The sequence below is a fragment of the Gekko japonicus genome, unplaced genomic scaffold (assembly GCF_001447785.1).
Source record: "Gekko japonicus isolate JY-2015 unplaced genomic scaffold, Gekko_japonicus_V1.1 scaffold262, whole genome shotgun sequence".
Classification (NCBI taxonomy): domain Eukaryota; kingdom Metazoa; phylum Chordata; class Lepidosauria; order Squamata; family Gekkonidae; genus Gekko; species Gekko japonicus.
The window spans coordinates 826,598-846,311 of record NW_015172011.1 but is presented as its reverse complement, the minus strand read 5'-3'; the positions used below and the strand labels follow the sequence as shown (position 1 = coordinate 846,311).

Genomic DNA, 19,714 nt, shown 5'->3' with positions numbered 1-19,714 from the left:
GGTTTATCATATAAAACCCATTTTGCAATTATTTCCTTGGTTGCTAATTACCTTCCAGGTTAAATTCAAAGAACTGGTTATTAGCTATAAAGCCCTTCATGACCTAGTATCTACACAACAGCTTTTCCCCACTATGCTCTGTACAGCTCTGTTTACCTGAACAAGGCCTTCTGAAGATCTCCTCCTGCAGATAAGGAAGATCTATCATAGCCTGTGTTTAGATGTCCCACACACACACACACACACTGTGGCTCCTCCCTAGTGGAACAACTTTACAGAGCATGTTAGGAAAACGCTTACACTCCTGTCCTTCTGCAGTCTTTGTAAAACAGAGCTTTTAGAAGGGCCTTTTTGTTAACTGGGGTACTGTCTTTAATACTGAGTTACGTATGTTTTACTATTTTAAGTGTTTTAACTCGTTATCACCACAACCCTTTTTAAGAAAGGTGAACCATAAATACTATAAAACTAAATACCTTGTGAAGATACTATTAATGCCACCTCAATATATAATGAAATTTCTTTTGGCCAAAGTTCAGACTCCTTTTCAACTGTTCACCACCTGCCCCTGGTTCACCTCCCCCAATACAAGCTTGGTCTATCCCCCAAGACTCAGACTATTTGCAGGTTAAAGCCCAGTGCTAAAGACTGCTGTGTCAATGATTACCTGCAAAGTAGCTCATTGTGCTTCACTGATCCCCAGCCTTTAGTTCTGTGTAGCTCTTTAGCTCTCCTTTAAATTTGTTACTAGTAATGACTAATGAGCCAATTTCCTTGTGAGGCCACCCAGCACATAACCTTGTAGAAAGCATATATATGTAGGGGGAAATGATATATTGGTACAGATGGTCATGCACATTTGGGTACTTTTCTACATATCTGCCCAATGACATCCTAAAGATTCCTCGTGTTGACAGGGAAAGGTTAGAAGGAACTAAATACATCAACAGATTCATCCTTTCTCCTTGGCTGCCAAAACACTTCCTATGCTTGTCAAGGGCTATGCAGGATGAAGCATGACCATAAAGTAGGTCCAATATAGACCAATACAGAATTCCAGATTACCATTTGGATGGGGCATGAGAGCTGTCACCTCTATTCTGTCTAATCTGTGTTTAACTGTAAAATAAATGTTCACAATGCTCAACAGGGAATACACCTAATTTTATTGGGACAGTTTGAACTGTTACTTTCTCCTAAACACAAACAATAAAATGTACGGTGACCATTTCAGATAGAAGCCAACTGCTGAGTCAAACCAACCTCTTCATATTCATAACAGGCTGGGGTTGCAAATCCAGGCCTACCCAAGACACTGCTAGCAAATGCGTCTATTTCAATTATTTCCTTACACAGTGGGATATCTCTCTGTGTATACTCACCTTCTCTACAGAGTCGCATCGCTTCACGGTTTTTCCCATACTCCTTGGAACTTTCTTCCAAGGCTGCCCCTAGAACACAACAAAAAAAAGGAAATATGTAAATCTATGAGATCTTTGTGGAATAGCGGCTGTATAGCAAACAATGTGGTACACTGCAATTTTACCTTCCTTAAGTCAAGTGTATCCACTGTAAGGACACCTGGTACAAAAAATGTGCAGTACAGACATTCTGTCCCTGCCCTTCCCCCCATACACACCTCTAATTACCAAGGCAGTCAAGATGGAGAAAATTCAAAGTAGACCAAACAGTAAAAACAGCAATCTCTGCCAGAGACATAAAAGCAAACTATTAACTTGTTTCCTTTTAGATAGAAGCCAATGCTGAATCAAACATTTATGACTAAGGCAGAGTGCACCACAATCCTAAGTGACACATAAGAAATATTGGATTCATAGATGCAGTGCACACCTGTATGAGCTACTATACTATGTTTCAGTGTTTTCATTCACACACGCACCAAAGCAACTCGGTTGCCCAAATATTACTTTTGCCATGGGAATGGCTCATAGAAGCATGTAAGTGAAAGAAAAGTTATGTCAGATGAAAAAGTGAGAACTGCATCTACTTGTCAGACAGTTATTTTAAGGATTTCTGACTTGTCAGTGCACTGGTTCCCAAACAACCAAATAATTTGTTTACTGGGATTTCTTTTTTCCTGGCCCAAGACATTTTACAGCAGACATCTGTAAACAAGAACTGTATCAAAGCATGCATCTTCCATGCAAACAATGCGTCTGGAAATATACCACCACTCTTTGGGTTCAGTCAAACTACTGGGGGATGCAGGAGATGAGTGAGATGTAAGATGATATTCCTCAAATCTATGCTTTAAAAAAAGAGGTTAAACTCATATACCTCACCTGAATGACTATGAAGAAAACCCATCAGTGACACATCAAGGACTGCTCACATGCCCCAAAACCTCAGATATAAACCAGGCTAGGGGGTGGAGCTGATCAGGGTCAAACAAGAACCTCCACCTACCTGCTCACCCCCACCTCGTTGCCAAATCTCTGGGTCTGGGGCAGATTCCTGCCTCCAGAGCCTTAGAGACAGAGGAAGGTTGGCGCTCCCCCTTGATGCCTCCCTCCCTCACAGGAGACCAGCTGGGTTAACCCTTTCCTATCAGGCGGGGCTTCTCCTCTTCCCCCCGGAAGAAAAAGGGGATCCTCTCTCTCTCGCTCACCGTCGTTCCCGTGAAGTTTAGCAGCATCGACCCAGTGGCTCCAGGGCTGCCCCAACATCGCCTCCGGGCTAGGCAAGGACCTGCGCTCCCCGACGGTCGCCATTGCCGCGGTGCTGGCGGTGATCGCGTTGGCGGTGGTCGTGCTGGCGGGGCCGCTCTCGCCGCCGCCGCCGCCGCCGCCTCCTCCTCCGCCGTGCCGGGGCCGCCGCTGCTGCTGCCTGCTGGCCGCCGCCGCCACCGCCGCTCTGCGTTGCTCCCCTCTGACGTCAGCCACGGCCCGCGCCGACATTCTTTCCGCTGCTACAATGTAACGAGAAAAGTCATCAGGCTCTTTAAGGTGGCGCCGCCGCTTAAGGAAGCTCCCGGACTAGTCTGCCCTCCGCCTGCCCCGGGGAAACCAGATCGGCGGCCGCCGCCGCCGCCGCCGCTCCTAGGGGCCGGGATGACAGGGCAGCAACAGGAGGCCTCGCATCGCCTTTGTCTCCAGCTTCCCATTAACCTCTCTCCGGGTGAGCGGTCGCAAGTCAGTCACCGGCACAGTCCCGCGCGCGACCCCAGCCTTCCCTTCGCAGCTGCTGGCCCAGGCTGGCGGGGAGGCACCGAGCGTGGCGACGGCGACCCGGCCGGAATCATCTGGGACCGCCGCCGCTCAACAGCGCCGAGAAACGAAAGGGTTTCTCTGCCGTCTGCTTCCGGGCTCCATGAGCACTCGCCTCCGCCAGGCTGTCCACGCAGCAGCCCGCTTTCCCTTTCTCCCCCTCCCCTCTCCGTCCCCCAACTCCAGAAACTTCACTGGAAGGAAGTTGGTTATTTTAGGACTCGGAGAGGTCCGGGTACATCACAACCGCCCCCGCCCCTTTCCTCACGCAGAGGCAGGCTCTTAAAGGCACAAGAACATTTCCCCCGCGGCCAGGATCCTTGGGCAATACCCGGGCAGCCCTCTGTTTCCCGCCCCCGGGGCTTGCGTGGTACTTAACAAACCACTCCAGATGTCTTACGTTTCGTTTCTGCTAAATCCCAAACTCTTCCTGTGCAGGTGGGTGGTTTTCCCATCTCGAGAGGCTACCTTAAAAAAAAGGAGAGGCCTCCCTCCCACCTTAAAAGTTTTCACGTCAAGCACAGGAACGGAGGCTGAATAGGAAGCAAGCAGGAAACTAACCCCGTCTATGTAACTCATCTCCCGCCCCCATCGCTCTCGCGGACACCTTCCCCTCACAAATGTCATCCGCCGATCTTGCCTTAAAAGGTCTCATTTAATATTTAAATCGCTTCCTGCCAATCCGCCAATGAGCTACGGTGAACGCAGGCTCGCTTGTAAGGATCCCCCTTGTTCTGCCAAAGCCAGGCTTTTCATCAGTCAAAACCACTGAAGACAGGCAGAAAGTGCCAGATTGGCCGCCCTCTGGCTTACTTGGGGTTAATAAAGAGAAGCAACAGCGAGGAAAAATTCTGCCTGTGTTTATGTGGTTACCCCGAACAAGAAAAGGTTTAAAACTTTAAAAGATGACGGTTTATTCTGACCTCTACTTAACCCTTTCGCTATCCCCTCTACAAACGCACTTGCAATTCTGCAATATTACAAACATACTGCAGGGAGAAATTATCAACATGACTCGAAAGGAAAATCTGTTGACAATAACATTTGAAGTTAGTATACAAAATACCAATAAAATTCAAAATTAATAGGAAACAGAGAGTGAGTGTAAATGGGCAATTTGCTCAGTGGAGGGTGGTAAGCAGTGGGGTACCGCAGGGATCAGTACTGGGTCCAATGCTCCCTCTAAGCTATGGAGTCTTGTGAGCAAAAGTTCTACTTTCTGAGCTACTGACAATAAAGTTGTGAGTGAGCGATTGGGCTACTGCATCAGTTAGTTTGCTCTGGAGTCATACTGCCTGAGCCAAGACAAAAATGTGTGAGCTGGAGGCTATAAAAACTGTGAGCTAGCTCACACTAACTCAGCTTAGAGGGAACATTGACTGGGTCCGATGCTTTTTCATTTGTTCATTAACGATTTGGGGTTGGGAGTAAGCAGTGAGGTGGCTAAATTTGCGGATGACACGGAATTCTCCAGGGTGGTGAAAACCAGGGAGGATTGTGAGGCACTCCAAAGGGATGTCGAGGATGGGCGAGTGGACGTCAACATGGCAAATGGGGTTCAATGTGGCCAAGTGCGAAGTGATGCACATTGGGGCCAAAAATCCTAACTATAAATACACAGTGATGTGGTCCGAACTGGCAGAGACTGACCAAGAGAGAGATCTTGGAGTCGTAGTAGATAACTCAATGAAAATGTTGAGACAGTGTGCGACCGCAGTAAAAAAGGCCAATACTATGCTGGGGATTATTAGGAAGGGAATTGAAAACAAATCAGCCAGTATCATAATACCCCTGTATAAATCGATTTTAGCTTGGAGAAACGACGACTGAGGGGTGACATGACTGATGTTTACAAGATTATGCATGGGACAGAACAGGTAGAGAAAGAAGTACTTTTCTCCCTTTCTCACAATACAAGTTGTGGGCACTCAATGAAATTGCTGAGCAGTCAGGTTAGAACAGATAAAAGGAAGTACTTCTTCACCCAAAGAGTGATTAACACATGGAATTCACTGCCACAGGAGGTGGTGGTGGCTACAAGCATGGACGGCTTCAAGAGGGAATTGGATAAATATATGGAACAGAGGTCCATCAATGGCTATTAGCCACAAGGTATAGATAGGAAAGGAGCTGCGTGGCTCAAGTGGTTAAGACGCTGAACTGCAGGCTGTGGAAGGTCAGTAGTTCAGCAGTTCGATACCCGAGTTGCCGCATGGATGGAGTGAGCTCCCATCTCTAGTTCCAGCTCCTGCCAACCTAGCAGTTCGAAAGCAAGAAATAGCAAGTAGATAAATAGGTACCACTTTGGTGGGAAGATAACAGCGTTCCGTGCACCTTGGTGTTTAGTCATGCCAGCCACATGACCACGGAAATGTCTTCGGACAGCGCTGGCTCTTCGGCATTGAAACGGAGATGAGCACCGTAACCCTAGAGTCAGACTCGACTGGCTTTCGAGCAAGGGAACCTTTACCTTTATAGATAGGAAGTCTCCGTCTGGGACAAGTGATGCTTTGTATTCTTGGTGCTGGGGGGGGGGCAACAATGGGAGAGCTTCTAGTGTCCTGGCCCCACTGGTGGACCTCCTGATGGTACCTGGTATTTTTGGCCACTGTGTGACAGAGTGTTGGACTGGATAGGCCATTGGGTTGATCCAACATTGGCTTCTCTTATGTTCTTAAAACATTTGGCTTTTTCTAAACATTTTTTCACCTAGCTTTCTTCATAAAGGTGAGCAATAGTAGCATCTTGACTTTCAATGGATCACTGAGAATTCATATGATTTTAAAACCGAAACACAAATTCACAATCATATCACAGTTCAAATCTTTCTCCACGGACAACACCTCATGATTTTTACAGAGTTCTTGAAATTCACTATCAGCTCACATATCACAGCCATGCCAATGAATTACACCACCAAAATCATAGCTCCTGTGCTTTGATGTGCTGCTTGGGCACAGCAACATGCATGACAAACTATGGATTCAAAACATGCTGGAAAAATCCAGCATCAAATACCACCACATTATTTGTCTGGGTCAGACCTTGCCACATTGATCCATCCAATGGTCACCTCCAGATTGGACTACTGCAATTCCCTCTATGTAGGGCAACCCTTGAAAACGCTTCAGAGACTGCAGGTGGTCTAGGGACCTCTTGCAGGGGGCTGGCCCCAGGATGGCTTGGTTTGCTATCGCCAGGGGAAGAGCCTTCTCAGCTGTGGCTCCTACCCTGTGGAATGCACTCTCGGATAACACCCATGCCCTGCTGGACTTGTTTAGTTTTCACAGGGCATGCAAGGCCAAATTGTTTAGGCTGGGCTTTGAAGGATAATTCACATATTTGGGGTGGGGGTTTTTTGTGGTACAGTGCTAGCCACATATTTTAATAGCTTAATAGTTTAATGTTAATATTTTATATTTGTTATTTGTTTTATGTTGTTTTTATCTTATTTATATTGTTTTAATGTCATGTGGTTTTGATGTGGTAACTTGCCACAAGACCCCTTGGGTGAGAGGTGACCAAAAATCTAATAATAAATAAAAATAATAAATTCATATCCACGAGGTGCAGTGGGGGGGGGTGTTTTTAGGATCCAGCACTTCATGGTCCTGCCACAGTACACAATCACAGATCATCATGATTTCTACCTGGTGGTGGTGGTAGAAAGTGCCATCAAGCTGCAGCTGACTTATGGCAACCATGTAGAGTTTTCAAGGCAAAAACCATTCAGAGATGGTTTGCCACTGCCTGCCTCCATGCTGCAAACCCTGGTATTCCTTGGTGGTCTATCCGAATACTAACCAGGGCTGACTCTGCTTAGCTTCTAAGATCTTATGCGATTCGGCTAGCCTGGGCTATCCAAGTGAGGGCTTCCTACATGGACTCCCTCCAAATCCTGCATCAAATTACACATGTTCATGGACTGTACCACAAAAATATGGGTCCAGCAGTTAGTAGTGCTGACATGGCATAGAGACCAGATTTTTAAAGCCTTATGATTTCTACAGGGAGTCCTCCAAAGTTCACGATCAAACACCACGTTGTATCACTACTACTGACTGCATCACAAAACCACATACTTTGTGGCATCACCATTTATTTCATTTCCTACATTTACAGTCCACCTTTCTTGCTGAGATTCAAGGTGGATTACGAAATTCAGACAGCATAAGGGCTAGCAGAACTGGAAAATAATGCAAACAAAACAAAACGCCTGTCCATGATGCAATGACATGGATCTGAGGCACAGATCCTTGCAGTACCTTCTAATAAACTCTAGGGATGGCGCCCCTCTCAGTCCATTCCATAAGGTGACCACTACTATAGAAAAGGCATGGGCTCTGGAAGAATGCACCCTCATCTGAATGGTCCAAGCTAGCCCAATCTCATCTAGATCTCAGAAACTAAGCAAAATCAGCCATGGTTAGTACTTGGATGGGAGACCACCAAGGAAGACCAGGGTTACTACACAGAGGCAGGAAATGGCAAATTACCGCTGTTCATCTTGTGCCTTGAAAACGCTATGGAGTCACCGTAAGTTCCCCGCGATTGATGGCCGTCCTGCTTTTTAAGCTACTTTGTATGATTTTGGAGAAGAAAAGCAGTATACAAATCCTTTACACTGAGATATGCACAAACCACTTCCTAACCATGGTGCACATTTGTTCCAATTAAACTGCATCATAAACAGCATGGCTGCAGCCCCTCCTGATTGAAAAACAGAATCAGTTACTTGGCACCTTAAGCATAGTATGCCTCATAGCTTGGTTCTCTCACTAATGCTGTAATGATTGTATGAGATCCACTGAATGAGAGCATCAGGCGCTTTAGGACTGAGTGACATCAATATAGTGATGGCACTCAGCCCTGTATTTTACTGACTAAGCCCCCAGATGTGGATGTTTCTATACTGAACCAAGGTCTGGATATGGTAGCCAAGTGAAAGGGGCAGAATAATAATAATTAATAATAATTATCATATGGCAGTGTGTGTAGAGGAGGAGGAGGAGATTGGATTTATACCCCGCCCTTCACTCAAGAGTATCAGAGTGGTTTACAATATCCTTCCCTTCCTCTTCCCACAACAGACACCCTGTAAGGTAGGTGGAGCTAAGAGAGCTCTGAGGGAACTGCTCATGAGAGAGCAGCTCAGAGAGAACTGTGACTGACCCAAGGTCACCCAGCTGCCTGCATGTGGAGGAGTGGGGAATCAAACCTGGTTCTCCCAGATTAGAGTCTGCACGCTTAACCACTACACCAAACTGGCTCTCCAAGAGATCCTGAGATTGTCTGGCAGCCATAAATTCTAGCTCTTTTGCATTATGCACCACTAGATAGCAAGCTAAACTTAGAGGTGGGCTGAGAGAGCTTTGAAAGAGCTGTGACTGACCCAAGGCCACCCAGCTGGCGTCATGTAGAGGAGTGGGGAATCTAACTCAATTCTCCAGATTAGAGTCTGCCTCTCTTAACCACTACAGCAAACTGGCTCTCAGGGGCAGAAGAATGTGGGAATGAATCGAGACAAGATGGAAGTGCCACTGGTTGGCAGAGGTGATGCTTGCAGGGGACAGATCTCTCACTTTAGACAAGGTGATATTATCATTTATGCAGTAGAACACCTTACACTGAACCTTGAGGAACCATATATTGCTGTTTTGAGAAATGAATTCAAAAAATGCTATTGCTGTTTCCCCCAGGTTATCTCAGGACAGTGGGATAGATGACACATTACAGATGTTACCTGGACCAGGATGTTACAATTCCCTTCATTTTGAGCACTGCAACTCCCACATTCATCCTGAAGCTGTTGGCCAATTTTGAGACTGCTGGATTTATGAGTTATGCCTGCCACAAACACACTACCTTAGCTTCCTTTGCAAATACCACAGAGGGAGGGGGTTTCTGGAGATAATGCTGGCCAGGAGGTTCCAAATGATTCCCTTAGTCTTTGACTCTGCAACTATGACGAACTGACCTCCAAAACCAAGATGCCTAGTGCATCAAATTCAGAGAGCTGGGAGAGTAGGGGTTAAGGCCTCACTGTAAAGCACAGTCTGATTGCCAGGCTACTGCCTCCATGCACACACACCCTTCTCTCTGATTGGTCAACACCAGCTGAGGAGAGCATTCAAAGAGTCTAGTCAGTCTTGTCAGGGAGAGTCAGTAGTTGTTTGGACTTTGGCTTGGCAGTTGCCAGTCAGGAGGAGTGTATGTGTTGGTCTGAGGGAAACACAAGTTCACTTGGGAAGTGAAGGAACACAACTCTTTGCCCTTACTGTGTACCAACACATTTGAGGAAAAAATTAGAAAGTAGAACTTAAAGTCTAAACATCAGCCCTAGCTGAATTCCATTTATTCACAGTCTTCGGAACTGAGGTTTAGGTTTGACAGAAGAGACTGGAAAGGAGGTTGAAACTACCAATCTAGCCAAACAGAAAAGGATTATCGCTCCTAGAAAGAGGAGGATATTTGTTACTCAGTTATTCAGAGGGTTCAACTCAGAAGGGACCCCTAGTTTGTGTGAAAAGGGAAATGGTGTTAGACTCCTCAAGAGTGCACAAGGGCAAAGTTATAATCCCACAAGGTAAGTATTTAAATACAGGAAGAAAGTACTAACTTCCAGGAAACTAAAATACACATTGTTGCTGAAAGAAGCCTCCAAGACAAACAAATCTCTCACAGTTAAGAACTGAGTCTCTAAGAATATAAGCGTCAACTATACTCTACTGCCTGTTCAAAATATTATAATTTGTATAAACAACAACATTTACCTCAACTTCTCATCCCTTGCCCTATTCCTAACTCAACTGTGCCTGTTCAATAAAATCAATCTTTCTGTTTGAACTTTACACCGTGTCAAGTGCCATTTACAAAGGGACTTATAAGAGGGCTCTTGCTGAGTTACAATAAGTCTCTGGTCTGGTCAAAAGCCAAATAACTTCTCTATTACAGGGTGGGACATGCAGAAAGTTATAATTCTATCATTCAAATATGCTATGGAGGGGCTGCTCAATTAGAGTGGGGAACAGTGTTTCGGCAGGAAAATCTGCCTCACAGAGAAGATGAAACAGGGGTTTCTCATAGAAACTCCAATTTTGAGGCTCCTGGCTTTCTTTTCTCATGCATTATGTCTGCCACGGATGGGCATGCAGATCTTTTATTACTACAGAAGTGCCCCTAAGTAAAGGAACAATGGATAGAATTCCCACAATGTAAATAAAGAGGGAAACAAAGAAACAATTATGTATTGGAGGGAGATATTAAAACCACTAATTTCGAAGCCCTCTTAAACATCTCAAAGATTAAACACAGAGAAACAATTTTTCTGCAGAAGTCATCCTTTAACCCATAAAGCAGCTGCACTATAAAGTTGAATTTCAGAGCTTCAACATTTAAAGTGCAGTTCTCTGCTTCATAAAAAACAGTGCAGCTCCTCAAGCTTAAAAGTTTGTCACAAAAGATGGATTCCACAACCAATGCTGTGGATTATTATAACATGCTTCTTTTTATTTTAATTATATATTTTATTTAATATAAAAGCTATAACAAAAAGATAAGCTAAATAAACCGAGAGAAGGGGGGGGGGATTCAACACAGGCCCTAACAGGGCTTTGTCCAACAAACTGGCATGCTTCTTATCTTCTCTATATCTCACATCTCATACTGCTTTTACAAGATAGGGTTAAATTTAAGAGATACATGAAAAGTAATTTAAAAAGGGAGTAACATTTTAATATTCAAAGCTATTCAAAGTCTTAAAAGATGATGCTGTTAAAGTGCTGCACTCAATTTGCCAGCAAATTTGGAAAACACAACAGTGGCCACAGGATAGGAAAAGGTCAGTATACATTCCAATCCCAAAGAAGGGCAATGCCAAGGAATGTTCAAACTATTGCACAATTGCACTGATATCACATGCTAGCAAGGTCATGCTCAAGATCCTACAAGCTAGGCTTCAACAGTACGTGGATAGAGAACTGCCAGAAGTACAAGCTGGGTTTCGAAGAGGTAGAGGAACTAGAGATCAAATTGCCAACATTCGCTGGATTATGGAGAAAGCAAGAGAGTACCAGAAAAATATCTACTTCTGCTTCATTGACTATGCTAAAGCTTTTGACTGTGTGGATCACAACAAACTATGGCAGGTCCTTAAAGAGATGGGAGTACCAGACCACCTCACATGTCTCTTGAGAAACCTGTATAAGGGCCAAGAAGCGACAGTTAGAACCGGATATGGAACAACTGATTGGTTTAGCATAGGAAAAGGAGTACGACAAGGATGTATACTGTCACCTTGCTTATTTAATATATATGCAGAGTACATCATGCGAAATGCTGGCCTGGATGAATCACAAGCGGGAATTAAGATTGCTGGGGAAAAGATCAACAACCTCAGATATGTAGACGATACCACTCTAATGGCAGAAAGTGAAGAGGACCTAAAGAGCCTCTTGCTCAGGGTAAAAGAGGAGAGCGCAAAAGTGGGCTTGAAGCTCAACATCAAAAAAACTAAGATCATGGCATCCGGCCCCATCACTCCTTGGCAAATAGAAGGGGAAGTCGTGGAAGTAGTGACAGACTTCACGTACCTGGGATCCCAGATCACCGCAGACTGTGACAGCAGCCATGAAATTAAAAGACGCCTGCTCCTTGAGAGGAGAGCGATGGTGAACCTAAACAGCATGATAAAAAGTAGAGACATCACCCTGCCAACAAAAGTCCGCATGGTCAAAGCAATGGTATTCCCAGTAGTCATGTATGGCTGCGAGAGTTGGACTATAAGGAAGGCCGAGCGCCAAATAATAAATTATTTTGAACTATGGTGCTGGAGAAGACTCTTGAGAGTCCCTTGGACTGCAAGAAGATCAAATCAGTCAATCCTAAAAGAAATCAACCCTGACTGTTCCCTGGAAGGCCAGATAATGAAACTGAAGCTCAAATACTTTGGCCACCAAATGAGAAGGGAGCACTCACTGGAGAAGACCCTGATGCTGGGAAAGATTGAAGGTCAAAGAAGACGGGGACGGCAAAGGATGAGATGGTTAGACAGTGTCATCGATGCAACGAACATGAAATTGAGCAAACTTCAGAGGACGGCGGAAGACAGGTAGGCCTGGCAGTGTTTTTTTTTAAGGGAACAAGAAGATTCTATTTATTTATTTATTGCGATTATTTTTTAAAATCCCGCCATACCCTGCAAGCGGGCTCAGGGCAGCTCACAACATATCATAAAAGAAACGAATTCATAGATTAAAAAGACATTAAACTATTAGTTCAAAACAATTTAAAATTTCCAGCTAGTTAAATTTAAATATATCTATGGCTCAGGGTGGCTTGGCCATTCCAATTCAGTTCCATTTCTGCGTACGCCAAGCTTATGCCAGTAGGGCAGAGGATCAGTCTGATGGATAAAGCAACCGCGCCCTAGGGTGCTTAGCAGGGGAGACCGATGTTATTTGACGTCCGCTGTCTCAACCAAAGGCCTGGCGGAACAGCTCCTGCAGGAGAAGTTCTCATTTTCAGTTGATTCAGGGTTTAGCTGGAAAAATATATCTTGTGTTTCATCATAAAATGGCATCTTGGTTAAGGAAGTTATGGAATTGTGCAAAAAAAAAAGACTACTCTTATTTATAATTTAGAAAAAGGCTTAGAATTTATATTGTAAGCTGCTTTGAGCTCTGTATGGAAGAAAGGCAGCTAATAAATGTTTTAAATAAATAAATAAAGCCTATGTACGATAAATTACCAAGCGTATACACACAGACTCTGTCTGCATGATCTGGATCTCTGCATGTGCGATTGTTCTTGACAGAACCAGTGCACATCCACTTGGTACCTCCACAGGCTCCGTTCAAGAGTTAGAGTAACAGTGCATAGGATGGAGGCAGGTATGAGCCTACTCCTCCTTGCATGATTACGTAATGGAATTTCTGAGCAGTCCAAATCCATCTCTCTATATTGCTTCCTTTATCCCATGCAGACTGTTCTAAACTTGAAAAACGGACCTAAAACATTTATTTTCTGTGAACTAGGGAGACAAATGACATACTCCCACACACACAACAAAGTCTATTTGGCCAAAGTAGAATGGCAACTGACACACATGAAAACCCATGTAAGTTCTTTTGAATTAATAGTTATGCAAAGGCAATGGTACCAGTGCTTGCAGTTTCAAAGAAAACCACAGTAAAATCATTGCTGGGCCTTACTCCATTTTCTTTCTTTCAAAAAAAAATTGTGACTAACAGCCCACAAGCAAGAAAGGTAAAATATTTGAGCAATACAATACAAGTGCATCCTCAGACTCTTCTGAATATGATCAGGAGGCATTAATGTTTTTCTTATGCAACACCACTGTCTTTTCAGGAGAAACATTAGCTCCTTCCAGTGAAATACTGTTGCTGCGCTCTTCAGTGAAGGTTTTCCCAATCTACTGAATTTATTTCTTTTTCAATACAGAGTCTAATGACATTCAAGTCCCTTGGTGTAAGCTGTGAGTCAGATGTTCAGCAGTACACATGAAAGGAACACAAGCAACTGGAATAATCTTGCTTGGTGCCAAAAGTTACCAGTCATCAAAAAAATCAGGATATTTTCAAGTCATCTCAAATAAATATCCTGAAAACGATGCTACGGCACCGGTCACTGAGAAGTCAAATCCATGTTTGGAATGCAGGTACAGTATGATCCTTCTTCTGAAAATGGTAACCATCGGTATCCTGTTGACATCTCTGACATTTACCAAAATAATCAAAGCATTTTTCTGTAGCATTCTATATTTCAACCAGTATTTCATGGTTTGCACGGAAAACCTTTGATTCCTTAAGTTCTGTATAAAATAGCAACTGATTAAACTTATTCAGTTTAATTCCTTCAGCATTTTGATATTATACTAATAAATACAACGGAATCAATACACCCTGTGTTTTGCAGACTGAGAGTTGGGAAGGTACCATTATACCATCAGTGCTGTGGGGTGTAATATACAAATGTGATTTGTCCAAACACTCCTTACTATATGCCGAAAATCTGGGGTTACTGTCAAAGACGTGAACACTGAGCTCTGTCAGTTCCTGGATGGGAGTTTGTGGCAATCATTCTTAAAAGTCCTATCTCTCCTCTAGAACTCTGAACCAATCCTTGTGATTGAGGTTTCATGCAAAGCCAAGTGATTGTCAGCCAATCAGAGTTTATGGGACACCACGGGATGGGAGGGAGTCAAGTGAGCCAGCCTCAGCTTAAGAAGGGTGAAGAACCCCCCCCCCCCTTTTGGTCAGGGATTTTGTGGCTCTAGAAAGGAACTCTTTTAATTCCCCCTCCCCCGAAAAACTATGAAAATGAAGATTATGCCTTCTGGGTGTGTTATCAAGATCCTCCAGCTTAAGCTGAAATTTGTTCTCAGATTTCTGGAGAATCTGTATTTCTCTTTGATTAGTGAGGCGGGCTAACTGCATGGCAGTCTCAACTGTCAACACTTCCTTTAAGAACTGTTTTTATCTTTGGAATTTGTTTTGCTAGGAGATAGGTTGAAGAGTTCAAAGGTGTTAAGATATTTTTGAATCCCCTCAATTTCAGCAGAAAGATGTGTTATATATTTAGTGACTAGGTTTGGAGTAGCACCTACCATTTTGGTTTAATTCCCCATGCTGTTTTCTGTAGCCTCATCAATTTCACAAGGTACCATCAGCAATTAATAAAGGTTTTAAGGTAGGTTTTTAGCACTTCGAAATAGTTAAGGCTTCCAACCGACCTGATTTTTCCCATTCTTCGTATTGCTCAAATTCAGCAGATGCTCTTTTTTATGAAAACTACAGTGCTGAAGACGGAGTTCAGGTCTCAGAAATCTTCCACAGATCAATGACACTACTTTTTCCCTAGCCAAGAAACTTTCTGCAACATCTAGTATTCTGCTCTTTATTTTATTTCAGTTGTATGAGCTGTAGCCTGAGAGGACTGTCAGGGATTCATGGAATTCTGATAAGATGTGGTGACAAGTCCTGAATGACAGGCAAGAACAACTCTTTTGGAAAAAGGCAACCAAAATTCTCTTCTCTAAAGTAATGTCTGCAAGTAATTGTTGACAGACAGGGACTTCTGGTAGCTCTCATTTTTTCTTTGACATGGAAGTGTGCACATGATTCAGAATTTGTGACCGATCACAGAGTATGTGAAAATGTTCTAGTGATTTTGAATGCCTGATGAACTGAGGCTGCAGGTGAAGTTTCCATGCATTGCATAATCCATGTTGGGTTTCTTACCAGCAAAAATGTTGCATTGCATGTAACTGTCAGATCCCCAGTTAAGACACTCTCCACAACACTTTTGGCAGTGATGCTTTATTAGAGATATGCTTACCACAGGAACTGGATCTTTGTCAGGAGTCAGGACTGAAGAAAGTGCCCAAATTCAGAGGTTATAGGTAAAACCCAATGCACCCCACACCCCACTCATACATCAGCATTCTGCCCCTAGCTTTACTATGACCACCCTGACAGATATACTGTGTCTTATCTATTCTAGCCTAGCAAAAGAGTCTCCAAGGCCAAATTCCATGAGAACAGGCCAAGGGGTGCAACTTGAGAAATGGTTATGGCTACTACAAGCAAGCACTCAACCTACACACACTCCCCTCAGGAATTCCCTCCCCCCTAATACATGGCAAGGTAAGCAGTGAAGCAAAACGAAAAGAAGTGAAACCAAAACCTTGACAGTAACACCACTACCATTAACATTTCCTTCCATTCCAAAACTCTTTTTAGAATTGCATGGAAACTCTTGGCACATTTATGTTGATTCCACTTTTTTCATAGTATAAGTTCAGTTCTTTTGAGATTCCAGGAAACAGCATGAACTGCTTGGTGAAGTTCTTCATTAAAACAGTCAAAGAATGCTTTGCTTCATTTTCAACTTAATTGCTTGAATCTGAATGTGTAGTTCTTCTCTGAAGTTAACCTTAGAAGACTGAAAATATCTAAAAAGTACCTTTGTATTTTATGAACTGGCACTACATATTTTTTCCCCAGCCAAAACACAAGGTCTTGGTGTATGCAGCTCCAGAACTCCATTCAGTGACTCCTGGGTAAAACATTATCCAGAACCTTTCAAACTCCCTTTTCTTTTTAAATAGAACAAGGAACATTGTTCTGAAGTGCTTCCCAAAAGCCTCCAATGATAGTCCTCCCCTGCTGTCACATATAATGAACATGACATGAATTGGTGATGATTCAATTAAAAGCACTTTAAAGTAAAATAACAGAGAGGTAGAAGTTACCCTGCTGAAAAGTTGTCTTATGAAAAAAGAACTGGCAAGCAGGTCCAGTGATACAACTCTCTTAATTTCAAATAAATTTCAGGTAGTCACGTAACAAGCATCACATGTTCTTGATTTTGTGATAAAACTTGCTCACTTTAGATTCTACTTTGGCCAAAGTAGAACATCACAGCTGATTCAAAGTACTGATTATAGTGCTGATCTTTTTTCTGTCCTAGGATAAGCTTTGAAAGGCGAGGAATATGTCACCACCATGAGGCTTGCAAGTAGGTCCTACAGTCTTCTGATTCTTGGGATGGGTTTGAATATGGTGGACATCTTCCATTGTAAATGGATAATTTCTCCTATCATACAAAACCCATCCTAGAAAGTCTCCCTATGTTTACAAACCTGTCCCGGAAATTTCAGAGAACCGACGCTCTTTATAAAGGCCATTTTATGTGCCAAAGCCTTTAATGGGATATGGACTGTAGGCATCTTTTAGGAAAGGAGGTTATTGAAAGTTTTTCTCTGGTATGTTTTAAATTTTATGGTTTTAATTGCAATTTGTAAATTATCTTGAGCCACAAGGATAGGGTAGGTATAATGTAATTAAAAATACGAGGTTCATTTGGGGGGACTATAAGGATTTTATATAACTATACGTTTCATTGGATGTCAAAGCAATAACAAAGGTAATCAAAATTGAGCTGTTTCAGCATTCAGAAGTTAACTCAGAATTTGTAACCACTGGTTTAAAGTCTTTTTGGATACTGGTTTGAACAGGAACCTTGGTTCGTTCTAACTGTGGCCAACTTCAACCACCATCTAATGGCTAAATGTAACAATTTATGTTCCAGGATAATGGGAGTGGAAGACTTGTATTCACTTACCGTGAAGCTTCCTTCTCGGTGGTCCAGAGTGGGGCTGTCCTTGACTCCTTACTCCTGGGAAAGCACCTCCCCCTTCCATAGGCAGGGCCGGCAAACTTTGATCCCAGAGGGGAGGGGCTTATCCTCTGATCCCCAGTCATACCGAAATCCATCTCCGAGCTGCTGTAAATCCACTTAAAAATAACTCCTTTCCCCTCAGACAACTGGGGAATACCATCACAGCCATGGGCTTAAACAAATACAAACCTGTATTTTAACCAATAGAGCAAACAAACAGCAACAGTCCACCACATCACGTAATCAGTTAGACCATATTCATGAACAGCTGAACCACTGCAAAACGTAAAGGACCGGTAGTCGTGTCCTTCGAGAGAGGGTGGGTAGGACTGCCCCACTCTGGATCACCAAGAAGGAAGCTTCACGGTAAGTGAATACAAATCTTCCATTCTCCGGTGGTCCAGGAGTGGGGCAGTCCTTGACTCCTTACTTCTGGAAAGTAAAAAAGCAGTGCTCCCCCCGGGTGGGCCACACAACTTCCGGTGCCTACAGGGCCTGAAAGAGCACTCTACTGTCAAATGCTGCTTCTGCCGATGCTAGTTTGTCAATCCTATAGTACTTTGTAAAGGAATGGACAAATTTCCATGTTACCACCTTACAAGTGACTTCTAGGGATGGCAAGGCCCTATATGCTGCCGATGTGACTGCCCCCCATAGAGTGCCCTGTGACCCCTACTGGAGGTACTAACCCCTACACCTTGTATGCCTGACTGATCCTTATCCACCTGCTCAGGGCAGAAGTGGAGACACTCTTTGCCAGGGACAACTGACTAACATACCCAAACAAGGATTCAGTCTTTCTCAACCTCCTGGTCCTGTCCATATAGAAAACTCAAAGCCCTACGCACGTCTAGATGATGCCAGACCATCTCCATCTCATGGCCAGGATTTGAAGAAAAGGAGGGAAGTACCATATCGTCCTATCTATGGAACCAGGAGTCAACTTTGGGGATGAACGCTGGGGCTGGTCTGAGGACGATCCTGTCGTTGTAGAAGGTACATAAATCTGTGTGGACAAAGCTCTCAGCCCCAAAAACCTACGCGCTGAAGTGATCCCCACTAAGAAATTGTTTTCAGAGTAATATCTTTCATGGGACATGATGCCATTGGTTCAAACGGCTCCTTGCATAGTGCTCGTAGCACTGCATTTAAATTCCATGTGGAGAACCCGTGTACCTGTGGTGGACTGAGGAGGGAGGGCCCTCTCAAAAACCGCCGTATGTGTGGGTGATGGGGAAAAACCTACCTCTCCTAGCCCCTCCAACCGTGGAAAGGGCCATTACCTGTCGCCTTAGAGAACTAGTACTCAACCCTTTACTCAGACCCTGTTGGAGAAAAGCCATTCCCATCTGCGCCCGCATCAGGTCCACCCCTGCTCTCCACACCAGTTAGAAGATGTTTGTCAGGATCTGCCATATATCTTGGTCATAGAAGATTTTCTGTATGCCAAGAGGATGGAAACCATCTCTGTCTCATATCCTAGAGCTGTCTCCTCTCAACCTCCACGCTGTGACTTGTAGCATGTCCAGTTGCAGATGAACGGTCATCTCCTGAGATAGAAGGTCCCATCTGAGAGGCAGCCGCCATAGATCCTGTCTGGATAGGCTCATGAGGTCCTGGAACCACGCCCTCCGTGGGCAACAGGGTGCCATCAGAATCACATCTGCTCTTTAATCTATCGCCTGCTGTACCACTCTGGGAATTAAGAGTCAAGAGCGACAAGGCATAGAGTAGAGTTCTTGGCCATGCTAGGAACAGGGCGTCCATTCCTAGTGCCCCTTTCATGTGAGTTTTGGACATAAACCTTTGTGGGGGGGTTGTTTTTATTTTAACTTGATGGTCTGTCTCTACATGAAAGGATCCACCTCTGCCTTCCAAATCTTTCACTGATCCGTTGGAAGGCGTCCCTCTGTTAACACGTTTCTCTTCCTGCCACATGTGTGGCCTTTAAGGACAGCACATGCTCCTCTGCCCATTGCATCACTTGCATTGCTTCCCGATGTAGTCGTTGGGAATGCATGTCTCCCTGTCTGGTAATACAGACTTTCATCATCATGCTGCGGCTGTAGGCGAGCCAGGGTCAACTTTATGGTCCCAAGTTCCAGGAAGTTGATGCTCTTGGATGTTTCCGGCTTCGACCAGGTGTCTTGACCATGTGTCCCATGGGGTTCACTTAGAAGCAGGGGTCTTTTGGGGCCGGAGCCCTTCGGAGCGCTGCTCCGGCAGCCCACAGGGTGGCAAGCCCCGCCCCCAGGTCTCCTGAGCCGTGCGGGAGTGCTGCGGCT

At 44.2% G+C, this 19,714-nt stretch overlaps 1 protein-coding gene across 2 annotated transcripts in view; it reads right to left on the bottom strand.

Moving 5' to 3' along the window:
* Window positions 1-19,714, bottom strand: part of ATXN7 (ataxin 7) — a 144,699-nt gene that overhangs the window by 99,412 nt on the left and 25,573 nt on the right. Inside the window, exons 2-3 of one of the 2 annotated variants that reach the window (XM_015420260.1) lie at window positions 2,630-2,929; window positions 1,383-1,451 (exon numbers count right to left, since the gene is read on the bottom strand). In XM_015420260.1, the coding sequence (XP_015275746.1) occupies window positions 1,383-1,451; window positions 2,630-2,918 (358 nt within the window). In that variant the 5' untranslated portion in view covers window positions 2,919-2,929. Of the gene's footprint in view, window positions 1-1,382; window positions 1,452-2,629; window positions 3,046-19,714 lie in introns of those variants that run through there. The other variant, XM_015420259.1, reaches the window with a different exon arrangement.